This window comes from Symsagittifera roscoffensis, chromosome 5 (genome assembly GCF_963678635.1).
Source record: "Symsagittifera roscoffensis chromosome 5, txSymRosc1.1, whole genome shotgun sequence".
Classification (NCBI taxonomy): domain Eukaryota; kingdom Metazoa; phylum Xenacoelomorpha; order Acoela; family Convolutidae; genus Symsagittifera; species Symsagittifera roscoffensis.
Window position 1 is genome coordinate 31813138 of NC_087066.1, and position 13747 is coordinate 31826884.

The 13747-nt window shown below is 35.0% G+C and overlaps 2 protein-coding genes across 2 annotated transcripts in view; both read right to left on the minus strand.

Moving 5' to 3' along the window:
• LOC134845485 (acylamino-acid-releasing enzyme-like) overlaps positions 1-13747 on the minus strand; it is a 284730-nt gene that overhangs the window by 223304 nt on the left and 47679 nt on the right. The gene's annotated exons all lie outside the window — the stretch shown is intronic.
• On the minus strand, positions 4125-8978 carry LOC134845952 (uncharacterized). Its single transcript, XM_063863088.1, has 2 exons — positions 8793-8978; positions 4125-5926 (listed from the first exon to the last, which is right to left on the minus strand). Exon 2 carries the CDS (start codon positions 5899-5901, stop codon positions 4807-4809), a length of 1095 nt encoding a protein of 364 aa, XP_063719158.1. The 5' UTR covers positions 5902-5926; positions 8793-8978; the 3' UTR covers positions 4125-4806.

Sequence of the window (13747 nt, forward strand, 5' to 3'; positions counted from 1 at the left end):
TCCCCTGTAGCAATAGGGGAGGGGGTTATTTGTCCACAAGGTACAAAGTTTGTGTATGCTTAATTGTTTAATTTTTTTTTATAGGAGGGCCAATTCTTTAGAAAGTGCCATAACGATAGTTAACAAGACCCCAAAAGGAAGACAATTGGCCGATATCTCATTCTTGACATTCTTCTACAAGATCTCTTTTTAAAGAGAACGAAGAGTGCACTTCACCCTTTATGAGGCTGATGGATCTCCATGAAACTTTGTGATCGTAACAACAATTGGTTCGCGGAAGTCAAACACTGCAGGGGACCCTAAACCTGTCAGCAAATTTGCGTTTGACTGTCATTCACCGACTAAAGCCCTTCTGTCCCGATATACGACACCAAAATCACGTGATATAATTGACTATTGACCTGCAGCCGAGCTTGTGAAATCGTATTTCATAATAGATTGTATTTTTTTTTGAATTGTTGATAGACCTTTTCAGTATATTAACAAATTATGAGTTTACCTTTATCGGTCTTTAGATTTTAGAGTTAAACAAAAATGTGTATACCAATGCCATTATGTCAACACTGAGGCAACGTGGTTTGTTTTTCAACAATGGACAAAACAATCACAACCAGCGGTGACTCTTATCCTATGAATTTTAAAAAAGCTTTCAAATTTACAAAAAAAAATAGTTTTCATGTCAAACTTTCGTTTACATGCTTTGTTCGATTTTTCTACTGTTTTGTTCCGACTTTCAAATAAATGGCGCAATATTTGTGCTCGAGGTGTTTTTTTTTCTCCATACAAGTTTCGATTTTATAACTAGCATTTTTTGTTGAATTTTATGAAATCATGTGGTTTTGTTGTCTAAAAAAAAGATTTCACCTGGAATCATTTTTCTCAAGGTTACGGGAGTTACAGATGACTAATTTGAGCTAATTCACGCTCGAAAAAATTCGTGCTAAAAAGAGTGAGCGGTTATATAATCCATCTTAGAAACTTGTACGAACTGAATTGGGGCATGCTATTTGGTCTATTTTTAAGTTAGTTTCATGTGAATTATGTAAGTTTGTATTTTACATAACGTGTGAAGGATGGTTTTCAGAAAAAAAAATGTTTTCGAAATTGTTTTTTTTTTTTTCAAAATTTCCTCCATTTTCAAGCACAAACTACTCCAAAGACCAGACCTCAAATTGCAGACAGATTTTCGACGTTTCGCCCAGTACGAGCAGTTTTGTTTGTTTTCATTGCTAATTCGCGAGTATAATTTTTTCGGAAACTTTTGGATAATCCATCCATTTAACCTTCGTTTTCACTGTCCGCCCACTAAATTGAAGAAAACAAATAGTCTTTTCTGGAGAAGATGTCAGCACCTAGTCAACCGTTCTTCCATTTTTTTAGTGTTTTTTTATTTCCACAGCGTGTACAACGAAGAAAAGAGCTGCATTGCGATTGTCCATCCTGTATTGCTAATCTCTTTTAACTTTCGGGAGAAATTCCCTCAATTCTTTTGAGTTGCAGAGTCATGATAATAATCATCATAATAATAATTCCAAAAAAAAAATTCTTTTGAAAATCAATATAACACCAACCTCCCGGATTGGCAAAAAGAGATTCAGTATGACAATTTGTCAGGCACAAAGAACCTTGAGCTTTCGTCTAGCTACAGCGTTCCTCTTTTAAGCAGCTTGGGAGCCTTTTCAAGCTACTGCAGCCAAGTTTGTAGGCATTCGCCAGTTATGGGCCTCAAAAATTTAAGTGCGAATTCTTAGCATGGTTCACGAACTCGCACTTGGAATTCGTGAATCGAGCAACTTTTGGCTTAGGCCAGCAACAGTCCCTAATTTTAAGGACAGCTTTTCATCAAAAAAATTTAAATTCAAGTTGAAATGATTTTATTGCGGTTTATTGATTTCTTCTGAGTAGAATTTAAGGAGACAGCTATCTTATGAAACTGCTCCAGGTTCAGGTTCCAGGGAACCTAAAGAGAGCCATAGCGGATGAACCAGGTGTTCGTGCGGTTCAATTAGGTTTCCTATTTATGGATCATTGCCTTAAAAAAGCCCTCCGAAAACTGATAAAATACATAAAACAAAACTTGAGAATAGACTAGAAAAATGAAATGGAATTCACGAAAAATTGAAACTACCTAACGTAATTCCCACAGCGTTGTTAGCAAACGCTTGCTTTGTATATTATCCTTGTGTACTGTCTTGAATAGACACAGATGGTTTTCGACCCCTGAATAAAACTGTCGTTTTTGTTCAGGCCTTCTCGCGCAGTGAATAGGAAAAAACTATGTATTAGTTGATATTCTTTTTCAACCGATATTGACTACCTCAAATAAATTTTGAAGGTTTTTAAGTGCATTATCGTATTGAAACACTTTCCTTGTAATTCATATTCCAAACAAATATTCCAAAAATGTGATCGATTTTTCCGTTTTTTGGACCGTTTTCCGTTTTTCAAAATAGCTATGTTATAATTTTTAGTGAGATTTTTTCATAGATTTGATTAAGTGAGTCAAAGAGTTCAATGTTTCCATTTCCACTCTGAGTCTTAACAAAACTTTTGGACTAGGAAGAACTTCCTGGAAGATGATTGAGATCATTTAGTTCATGGCTAGCTGCAATATTTCACTGAGGTTTTGAATATTTTCGAAACAATTAGATTGTGAAAGTTGATCAAGTTGTTAGAGCCTACAAACATTTAGTAAGCTAAGTTCATCAGATGCGATGACTATGAAGTCATGTATTTTGGCATAAACATTAGATTTTTTTAGTTAACCAGTCAGAAGCCTAACCAAAACGTTAACTATTTAAGGTTAACTAAGCTAATGGCTGTCTTAAAAGAGCTCACTTTGTAAATTACAGCACACGTGCAATTTGAACCCACTCTCTACCGATGGGTCACAACGACACCCTGATTTAACAATTTTTAAGTAAATGAACAATGAGCATTTCTGTGTTGTATTCAACTCATGATTTGAATCTTTTTTTTTTGGAAGTTTCAAAGCAGGGACTTCGTTTGAAACCATCGTTCCAGTTGAGCTTCAGTGTCAGTTAATAAAGATGCGTTCTAAAAATCGATTAAAGGCTTAATTGCATCCAATTGATAATTGAGCCTTAAAATTTTTCCTACTTTAAGCCTAGCTGAGCAATTTTTTTGAGCCATAATGAAACATCTTAGACTTTTCAAAACGTAAAATGTTAGCAGAGCTATTTTCAATTTCATTTAATAAAAAAATTGTGACCTTCAATTTACATATTTGAGTTGACTGTTTTCCAGTTCCCCTTCCCTTTTTAAATTCAGGGCTCTTTTTCCTCCCCCCCCCCCCCCCCCCCCCCCCCAACCTGCAAAATTTTACTAGTGAAATTTTGTTCACGTTATCCGAATGTTACGAAAATTGGCATTCAAACTATTTAGGCCATGACAAACATATTTGGTCTTCATAATTAACCTTATAATACCCCTCATTACACCATAAAATTCATGCTTATGTGAGGTGGGGGAAAAGGAAAAAGGGCCAAATTCAGTTTTGAAAAGTTTTTTAACTTTTATCATAATGCAATGAAATTTGGCATGGTGAATAAACTAATAACTGTGAACAGATTTGGGCTTCATACTTCACATCGTAACATGACGCATATAGCCATAATAATGCGTACAACCATGTGCGGATTTAGGGGGGGCGCTTCATCTTTTCAGGGATTCGACCCAATGCCGACCCACAGGATCCCACTTTGTACTATTTTGAGATACCCATTTTTGGCTAACTGACCCTAAAATTTTTCTAAAAGCCGCTTTGGCGCCAATATATGCTAATTTTCAGGTGGGAGCGCGCTCCAAAAAAACGCGATTTTTTGGTCAAAGTTTTCCAAAAAGTGCCTAAAAACGCCCTTTTTGTGTTTTTTTCAAAATTTTGCTTGCGGCGCAGAAATTTTGGCAAAAACATGGTCGTTGTAGTGCTTTACGAGAGCTCAGAAAATTTCAAATTTTTTTTTAAAATCCGCCGCCCCCTCGAGAAAATCCTAGATCCGCCCCTGTGTACAACCAACAGAAAGTCGGTATTTTGAAAGATGGAGGGAAAGAGGAAAAGAGCCTTTGACTTTAAAACTACTTAATACGCAAATTTTTTTAAACAGCTGCCTGGTTAGAATCAAAATTAGTTTTTTGAATTAAAATTGAGGCACCTGCTCATACGTACGGAAGTGGACTGTATTATTCACCATAGGAACATTTGATCAAATTCAACATTGTTGTCTTCTATGAGAAACAAAACATCATCATCATTATTGTTCACAGGTTCCAATACATAATTGAATATGAATGGAATTGAGCATTCTTTTGAGTACCAATTTATTCTGGCGTGATTCTCCCACTTATACAGAGAGTCAGTGATGTCAAAGTTGCCATAATAAACAGATGAAGCCTTAGAATCTACAGACCCCGTGACGATTATGATGGTTTTTTCACGGGAGAAAGAAGATATTGAATCTATGTGCTCATGGATTGGATGGTGACAAGGCTGAGGGAACGTTAAGTGGATGGAGCGCCGTGCAATGATAATTTTCTCACTAACTCTGTCAAAAAAGCAATAAGAAGAAGAATCACAGGTAACGTTGCTGAGAGGCTTACTCTGACACGCAGCTACATAAAAAGCGTTATCATTCTTCTTGTTTGGCTGCACTCGGATTTGTTTGGCCTCTGAATCCCAAGAAAACCAAACAAACGAACCCATCCTATCTAAATCGCAAGGCGCAAGCACGTGTTGCATGTCATTTGGATAGGACGTCTCATGCCACTGATTCTTTTCCTGGAAATCGATCACGTAAAAAGCTCTTTTTGTATTATTTCCTTGCGTCTCAGAAGGACAACGGCCAACAACAAACACCACGCAGTTTCTCGTTGTGTAGAAAACTTGCTCGACGAAAACTGTATCTGACTCCAAAAAATTCGAACTTCTACAATTTGACCTTTTTGAGTAACTTCGTAACAATCGTCAGTGAAACAGCCAACAACTGACTTAAATTTCAGTTCCGATGAAGATTTGGTCTTTTTCACTTTTCCCGCCTTCAATTCGGGCTGCGATTTTTTCACAACAGCTGGTCCAGGATTTTCATTTTTCACCTCAGGCAAGTTCAGTTCTTTTGTTAATGCAGTAAGAGTTTTTTTAATCAATAATTTGAATCCTTTGCGCGTTTCAAACTTTTCTTCATTCATGTGGTACTTTTCAACTTCCAAATGGGACATAGTGAAAGATTCAATGTCAGCTTCAACAGCTGAAAAAGAAGTAACAAGAGTTCCGTTTGACTTGCAAAGCAAACCTCGCAAATCAGTTTGGGTTTGGCCTATTTTTTGAACGTGGTCTTTCAACCATTTCCGTGCATCTGAGAACTCTGTGAACTTGGCCCTAATTTCTGTAATTAGAGTATGTTTCACATTATCCAGTGTAGATTCCACTTCTTTAATCATCTGTTCAACTTCTTTTTCATGGACATCAACAATGCTCAAAACATCTTCGCTTTTTTTAAGAGCCACTTTTTCATTTTTTTCCCAATCAGTCAGCAATTCGAACACTTTTGATCGCAATTCAGATGCTTTTTTGCCCAGCAACATAGTGTCATGTTTACGATGCTTTTCCAGACATTTGGAGCAGAAAGTTTCGCTACATGTGATGCAGTAGTCTAGGCAGAGTTGCTTGTGATCCGGACATACAGCGGGTTCCATGTTTCTATGGTCCAGCACGTTGTGGCTCTTCTTTATGTGAAACCCAACGCAAACATCGCAGAGAAACTCGACTGGTTTTGTTGGATCATCTGAGACGTTGCATTGAGTGCATTTGTAGAGAAGGTCTGCTGCGATTGACTCTTCGCAGCTACTGCATAGTCTAGTCGATTCATCGCTTACAGCAGCCGCCATTTTATAAAGAAAAATTCAACACTATCTGAAAAGTAAAGTAATGTTAATGTGCTAATGTAGCAATAATTTCAACATCATTACTAGCATTTCTAATCACCAGCGGACTTAGGCGAGGGGGAGGGGGCGAGGGGGCTCCTTTCTTGAATTATTTTGAGACATTCATTTTTGACTGACTGACCTTAAATTTATATTCTAATTTTGACAGTTTTTTTGGCCTGATTTTTTTGAAAAATTGGCCTGCGGCGCAGAAAGTTTTATCGAAATACATGTAAGGTTTTTATAAAGATTTGGGAGAGCTCAGAAAATCAATTAGGAATCGACCTAAAAAAAAAGGTCGACAAAATTTTTGAAACATATTTTAAATAAAAAAGAAAACATTTTTTTTTGCAGTGGCGTGTACAGGATTCGATGAAAAGAGAAAGGAGGGTTCTATTATTTGTCGACTTTTTTTGATCGACCAAAATTATTTTTCCAGCTTCCATAAAACCCTGCCCTATAATTTTGAAAAAAGCACAAATGACTTTGCAGGGCACTTGAAGGGTAGTTTTGACAAGAACGCTCCTCAAAGTTACATATATTGCAGTTGAAAAAGTTTTTGGTCGGTTGCTCAAAATAGATGTCGTAAAATAGTATCCATGGGGCTGGGGAACGGTGATGAGAGGGTCGAATCACATGAAGCATACGCAAATGCCCTTGCACGCCTTCTTAAATCCCTTGCAATGCCAATTTGGCCTATTTGGAATAGCTATTGCGTGCTATATGGCTCGCGCTCACAGCTCAAATTTAGTGTACAATCCTGCTCAAGGCGCTTTTCGAAAAAGTTTATAGATGGGTCATAAAAAACTGCCAAATTTTTCCTGAAAATATTAATGTTTGTAATAACTCGGCGCCTAGGCGGCAGAAAAATTCGATTCTGAAATCAATAAAAACTGAATTGAGACGCGCTAGTTGCTCCATTGTTTAGAAAAGCTTGGCATTAGAAATGATACGGTAATCAAAATTTTTTCACACAGAGGCGAAGCTTCGTTTCGCGCCACTTGCGATGCAACAAGTACAAGATTAAAACAGTATGGAACTGAAGAAGTAGCAAACGAGACTACGAGCGAAGACAAAAAAGAAAAACTAGAAAAACGATTTTTTTTTAAATGAATAAAAAGAAACTTTTTTTTTCAAGATTACATTAATTTAAGTTTTTTTCAAGAGTAAGAAGGCCTTGTGAGGTTGATATTGAGCATTCGAAAATACGGAGCCGGAGTCTTATCGACCTCGAAACAAAACCAAAAATTTGTAGGAAACAAAATATTAGAAATTCCGACAAAACTACACCCGACAAATAATAAGCTGAAAATCAACCGAAATGTACTGCCTATATATTGTCCACGAGTGCTTTATATGTACTGAATGCAAGACCTAATTCGTCAACTAAACCGACAGAGTTTAAGTCGACAACCATAAAGCAGAAAATTAGAAGTGCAACAGTAACCCAACAGCACAGACTAGGAGAAAAAAAATGAGAAGACTGCCGTAAAACAAAAATCATAAAAAAGTGTCGTGAAAAGCCAAATCTACTAACTTGTTTTTATCTTTGTAACAATTTGTCTGGAAAAAAAATCATTTTAAAAAAAACAACATGCCAAAAAACAACTGAACGTTGAAATTGTATTGGAATAAAAATTAAGTCGCGGTAATAACCCAGCAATGCTAAAAACAAGATTTTTAATTGGATGCGTGATAACTCGTTGCTCATTAACCGATATAGCAAAATATTTTTTTAAAAATCTTGCAAAAAGCCGATAGCTCAAATACGTCCATTAATAGTCTTCAGAAAAGTAGAAAAAAAATTGAACCCTCAAAAAAATTCTGCACAACGGGAACTAAGCCAAAAAAAACGAAAAAGACGGATGATTGTCCAAAAAAGCAGAATTCAGAAAAAAGCAGAAAAAAACAGGTTCTGACAGGTTGAAACTAAAACTAACATAAATAATAGATAAAAAAACATTAAGAAATTAAGTAGACAAAATTAAAGCCGAACAACTTCAGTGCCGAAAATCTACCAAAATTTATCGAATCTGATAAAATATTAAAAACAACTCTTAACGTAAACACAAGGCCAATACAGCAACCATGCTAACAATTAAGCATGCGTATGAACCAATGGGTACAAAATATACTGATAATCATTTGACCAATTGATATAAAAAATATACTGATAATCGTTTGTGAACAAGTTTATATACGGGGAACAAAGTCTAGCACGTACCCGATTGCAATACATTTGCTTGTCGCAAGGGTAAATATGTATATCGGTTCTTCGCAAATTTTGAGTAAGTTACGTTATATTTTGCACCGACTAACAGGCTACTGATGTAGTGGAACCATTGTCAAAAATAGGTTCTGAAGAATTGGTTTATCTGACTATAATAACTAACCTTTGAGTTTTTGGAAGAATCCTCAACTATTTGGTGGTAAATTAGGGGAAATATTATCAATTACTGCCTACGCTTCAAATTTAGCGACAAATGTGCTTCGTCTTCTCTGCTTTTCTGTTCAGACGAGAACATAAGTTTTCTAATAATTCAGGTAAGAAGTAATCTTATTAGCACGGCTTAAGTTTAAAATTGCTCTTTTCATCAACCGTAATATGTTTTTTAAACATTTCAATTATTTACAATTTAAATTGAGATCTTCAGTAAGTATTAAAATTTACTTGAGTTGGCGGGGAAACAAAAACTTCTTTTTTGTTCAAACTAGTTCAGCAAGGTGCACGCTCTATTACATAAAAAACTTTGGATCTTGTTAGCTATTCCCCCCCCCATCCTATAGTACCTTGTAAAGAATCCCCCCAACTATAAAGAAAAAATTGAACAGTTAAGCTCTTAAGAAATTTGTACCTTGTTAATTATTTCTGAAATTGTTTTCTCATGGCAAGAAACACGACACAAAAAGACAGGCAAAACAGATGTTTTTTTGGCAGTTTTTTTGATTGGACAGTTTCTTCAATCTGTGTTTTGTCAAAACGCACAATATCATAAGCAAGTAAAAATAAATTCGATTTACTCTACTAAACAAGCAAAAGTATTGAGTGAATGTACTGTATTATAAGTTAATTTCAGCGACCTGCGGTAGAAAAGCATAATACAGCACGTGGTTATTAAAGTTAAATTTTTTTTACATATGAACGTCATTTTGCTGAAAACAAAAGTTTCATTTCGGGAACATGTACAGTAAAATGATCAAACATAACTCAGTTACTACGCGTTGAAAAAAAATCAAATACTTCTCAGATTTATAAAAAATGATACCAAATTAATTTCTCAGAATTATGTCTCTAATCTCCTTTGAAAATCTTCTTTTATCGACTGCTAGACAGAAGCGATAATTTCTTACGATGTAAATCAAAACTACCCGCATTGGAGTTGCATGAATAATAATCGTGGATAGGCGCACAATTTTGTGTCTGTATGTTCCTGGATTCCAGAGACAAGTCTTTAAACATGTTAAAATTGTGTCAGAACGATCAAAGGAAAGTAAAGAATAAAAGAAGAACAAAGGGAGCGTCCTTGTTGCGGAATCTGCTTAAAATGCACAAAATGCACAGTTTCGCCTCGTAATGCTTGAAACATAAAAAAGACTTTATATGCGCTGGATTTCGCATCTCAACAAAGTCAGAAAAATCCATTAAAGTTGAGTTTTTTGTCAGTGTCCATAAAAGTGAAAAAAAAAATCGATTAAGGTTTAGAAAAGGAGTAGGATGTACACTCACTTTGCAAAAATTTTGCATTACTTATTTGTTAAATGCAGAAATTCTTGCAATATTTTTGGCGACGCGAAACGACAATAAAGTAGAAAAAATTCATTTTAATATAATTTTGTACTTGTTTTTATAATCCATTATAATGGATTTTAAATGAATTATATTGCATGTTTGGCGAGAAAAAATTGATTTATATCCACTTTTTTGTCCAATTTTGTTGTCTAAGCCTAACCTGGGAATCAATTATATTGACAATGTTTTAGACTTCAAAAATCCATTATAATCAATTTTTTTTCAGTTTTCTTAGATGAGTCTAACAATTATTTGCTGTCGCAATGATCGGGCATGGCAAACGGGTACTAGCTTTTTCCGTACCCGGGTTGACCTCCATACACCAAAAATGGTTATCATACAATTCCATACATCAGGTGTATGGAAAAATGCTTGTCATACAATTTTCATACAATTTCTAAAAATGGTTGAAAACTGGTATAAACTTATTTCTGTGGATGTTTGATTCTTATAAAACAGTCTGGTGATAAAAAACTGAGGTTCTCGTTTTTTGAAAAAAATGATTATCATACAATTCCCATATATGGGAATTGTATGACTGGCATTTTTTTGATGGCGACTTAGTAATTTTGAAAATTTGGCCCAAAAAATTTTTTGTTTTATTTTTCAACCGCAAATCGAATTTCGTACGCAAACAAACATTTTTCGAAGTTTTTTTTTGCATGCAAAATTTAATATTTTGTGTGCATAACTTAGTCCTGGATACGATAAAATTGGCTTTTATTTTCTTTTCACTAAAATGTTTTTTTCAAAAACGCTGAAAATTCCTATTTCTTTTGTATGGGGTGTTAATGTGAGCCTTGATCAATGTCTGATAACTTGAAAAATCAAAAATTTAAAATAATCATCATTAAAAAATTTTGCCAAAAAATAAAAGTTCGTTACTTTTGTTATATCAATTGTGAAAAACATCCAAATTCAGGTCGTTTGCTATGCATTGTAAATGCAAGACCGTCCAACCTTTGGTGTTTTGAGTAACCAAGGTCTTTGTCACTTGTGTTCGGTTGCAAACACAACCGGAAATTTTTCAGAAACTAAATTTAGAAAGAAAAAATCAAAATTTTTGGATTATGGAAAAACACCTATCATACAATTTTCATAAATGGAAAAATGTTTATCATAGAGATTTCATACAATGTTCTGTACGTATGGCATTGTATGGAATTGTATGACAAGAAGTTTTTCATAAATGGAAATTGTATGATTAGAAGTTTTGGTCAACCCGGGTATTTTTTTTGTTTACAGATTGACTGAAGTTAGGTCCATCTTCAATCTAAGTAGCCAGAGTTTTTTTTTGTTTCTAATTTATGCCTCTTAAGTGTAATAGTAGTGCGGGTTAAGGGGGGGGGGGAGGGGAGGGGAGGACGCCTTCCATTCAGGGATTCGAACCCCTGCCGACGCAATGGGTCCCTCCGTTGTACTATTTTGAGATATCCATTTTTAGTAACGGACCCTAAACACGTTCTAAAAGAGCCTTGGGCGCCAATATATACAAATTTTTAGGGGGAAGCGCGCGCCGAAAAAACGTGATTTTTTTGGACAAATTTTTCAAAAAGTGCCTAAAAACGAGTTTTTAGGCCTGTTTTTCAAACTTTTGCCTGCGGCGCAGAAATTTTTATCAAAGCAGGGTTTAGTGCTTTGGAGAGCTCGGAAATTCACTTTGGTACAAAAAAAAGGTCGACAAAATTTGCAAAATTTTTTGAACACCCACCCTCCCCTAGAGAAAATCCTAGATCAGCACCTGAAGTTGTTTCAACTTATATGTATGAAAAACATATGAAAAATATCATTGCAAGTGATTCGAGTTACGGTCACATCGAATTTTAAAATAAAAAACCAAACACTTTCTTCAACATTTTTTGATGATTTTAAAGTTTTGATCAATCAATTGTTTTCTACATTTTTTTTGCAGGCAAAGGCGACACTTTTTAAACATTTTTTTGGCGAAACTCTTGTCTACAAAGGCTCAAGAGTGTGTTTTTCTGTTTTTTCCCCAGCATTTTGACTTGCAATTAGCAAGCGTTAACCAATAGGAACATCCATTTTTCAGGTGAGTGAGTTGTGTAACAGAATCACTGAATTATTTGGACTGCTGGCAGTTTTAAATTTAAACTCAAACTTCTGCATGCAAACTTGAAATTTCTGCATTTTCATACAGAGTATTATCGTCCGCCTGCTTATTTAGTCGTTTTAGTTTCCTAGCACAAAATTTTGGAAGACTCAGTTCTGTTCTGACAACCCGAATGCCAACACGAAAATTGTTTATAGTGCAAGTAAATGAGTTTCAAGACTTGCATTTTTCTATTTAATGACAAAGATTACTTTTTCAATAAAAATTTTTTTTTTGTAGAAAGAAATGCTGATCAATTCACACAAAATTACACTCATTATCAGTCACAACAATTATTAATCATTCAACCGCAGTATCACATCCACATGTACTGCAGTTTTGCTTCCCCTCTGTTGGATAGTTAAATTTCATCCTTGCAATCAGCCCCAGCCATTCTCTAAATTTTGTTACGTAGCAAAAATTAGGGCTGGCATTCTTGTTTCTCGACAGCTTTTCATTCTATTGAATTTCATTTGAGAAAATTAAGGACAAATATTAATGAAACGAGTGTTGGCATATATTTTTTGCAATTTCTCGACTCGGTGGCTTTCACCTCTTTTTTATTTCTGCTAACCACTTTCCAATGTTTGTGTTGTACCGCAAGTGATTTGAAGCGCTGTGTGTCAATTTTTGTTTTTTAAAATGAAAGCAGAAAAGATCATAATCAATGATTCTGATCTCGCACAAAAAGTATAAAGCAAAAAATTTTAGAAAAAATTACAGCCTGCGATTAAGTCTGCTTTCAAACTAAAGTTCAAGGAGATTTAGCTTCAATTTTTAGTTCTATTTCAAAATCGACCTTTTAAAGCAACTGAAAAACAATCATCAGAAATAATCTTAATTTGTAAAGTTTTTTTTTAGTTTAAACTGGAGGAGGGGCAGCTAGGTCTAAGAAAAACAACAAACAATCGGACGTGAAACTTGGCCTGAAAAGCAAAAAATGACTACTTACAGGTTTTTGAACACACAACTCACTGTCCAGTAAAAAACAATTATCTTCTAAGTATAGTAAAATGATCCATAAGATTTGTGTAATTAAAAACATGATTTTAAGGTCATATACAAGTGCAAAAAATAATCACTGCATAATCAAGCACAGAGACAGAGCTGCACTTTGCAAACTCATGCAAAACAGCGACAAAATGTAGCTCTTAGAAGGTCGAAAATGAAACAAAAAAAGAAAAAAACTATGAGACAAAAAACTCTGCTAGGTTCTGGTATTGAAGCCTTGACTTCGAGATTAAGAATCTGCGTCTTCGCCAAAATCACCTCAGAGTTTTCACATGATAGCCACCAAAAAAAAACAAGGTATGATGTTAATGCAGCAAAGAAAAACAGACTGAGGGTTCAGTCGCAGCTGGAGGTAACTAACTGATTGACAGTTTTAAATGAATTGATGCGTAATTTTAAAAATTGAACAATTCTTTGCTGATTTTTCATTTAGCAATTTGAGAAAAAAGTTCGAGCCAGGGAAATAAAAAAAACAATTTCCGTTTGATTATTTTCTTAACCTCAAAACGGGCATTTTAGGGAAATTGAGCCAAGTCCACATAACGGATCAAATTGTCCCTTTTTGATGATTACGTGGAAAATTATGTCCCTTCTAGCAGATTGCCTGACACAGTTGCTTAGAATCAACCTATGCAGGGGATACACCCACAACTTTTTCTTTGCATTGAAATCTTAATTGTACAATTGGCACGGTAGTTTTCAAGAAAATCAGAGCTTTCTCTATTTCGGAAAATCAACTTTTCAGGTCCAAAATTGCTCCTCTGAAAAAATAATGGGGCCCACTCGGTTAAGCAGCAAAGTTCATAGCAAATCTTCCTTTGAGTCAACTCCGAATCTCAGATCGGCCGGCAAATTTTTGACAAACAATCTAAAAATTTTCAAAAAGCAGTCAAAATTTC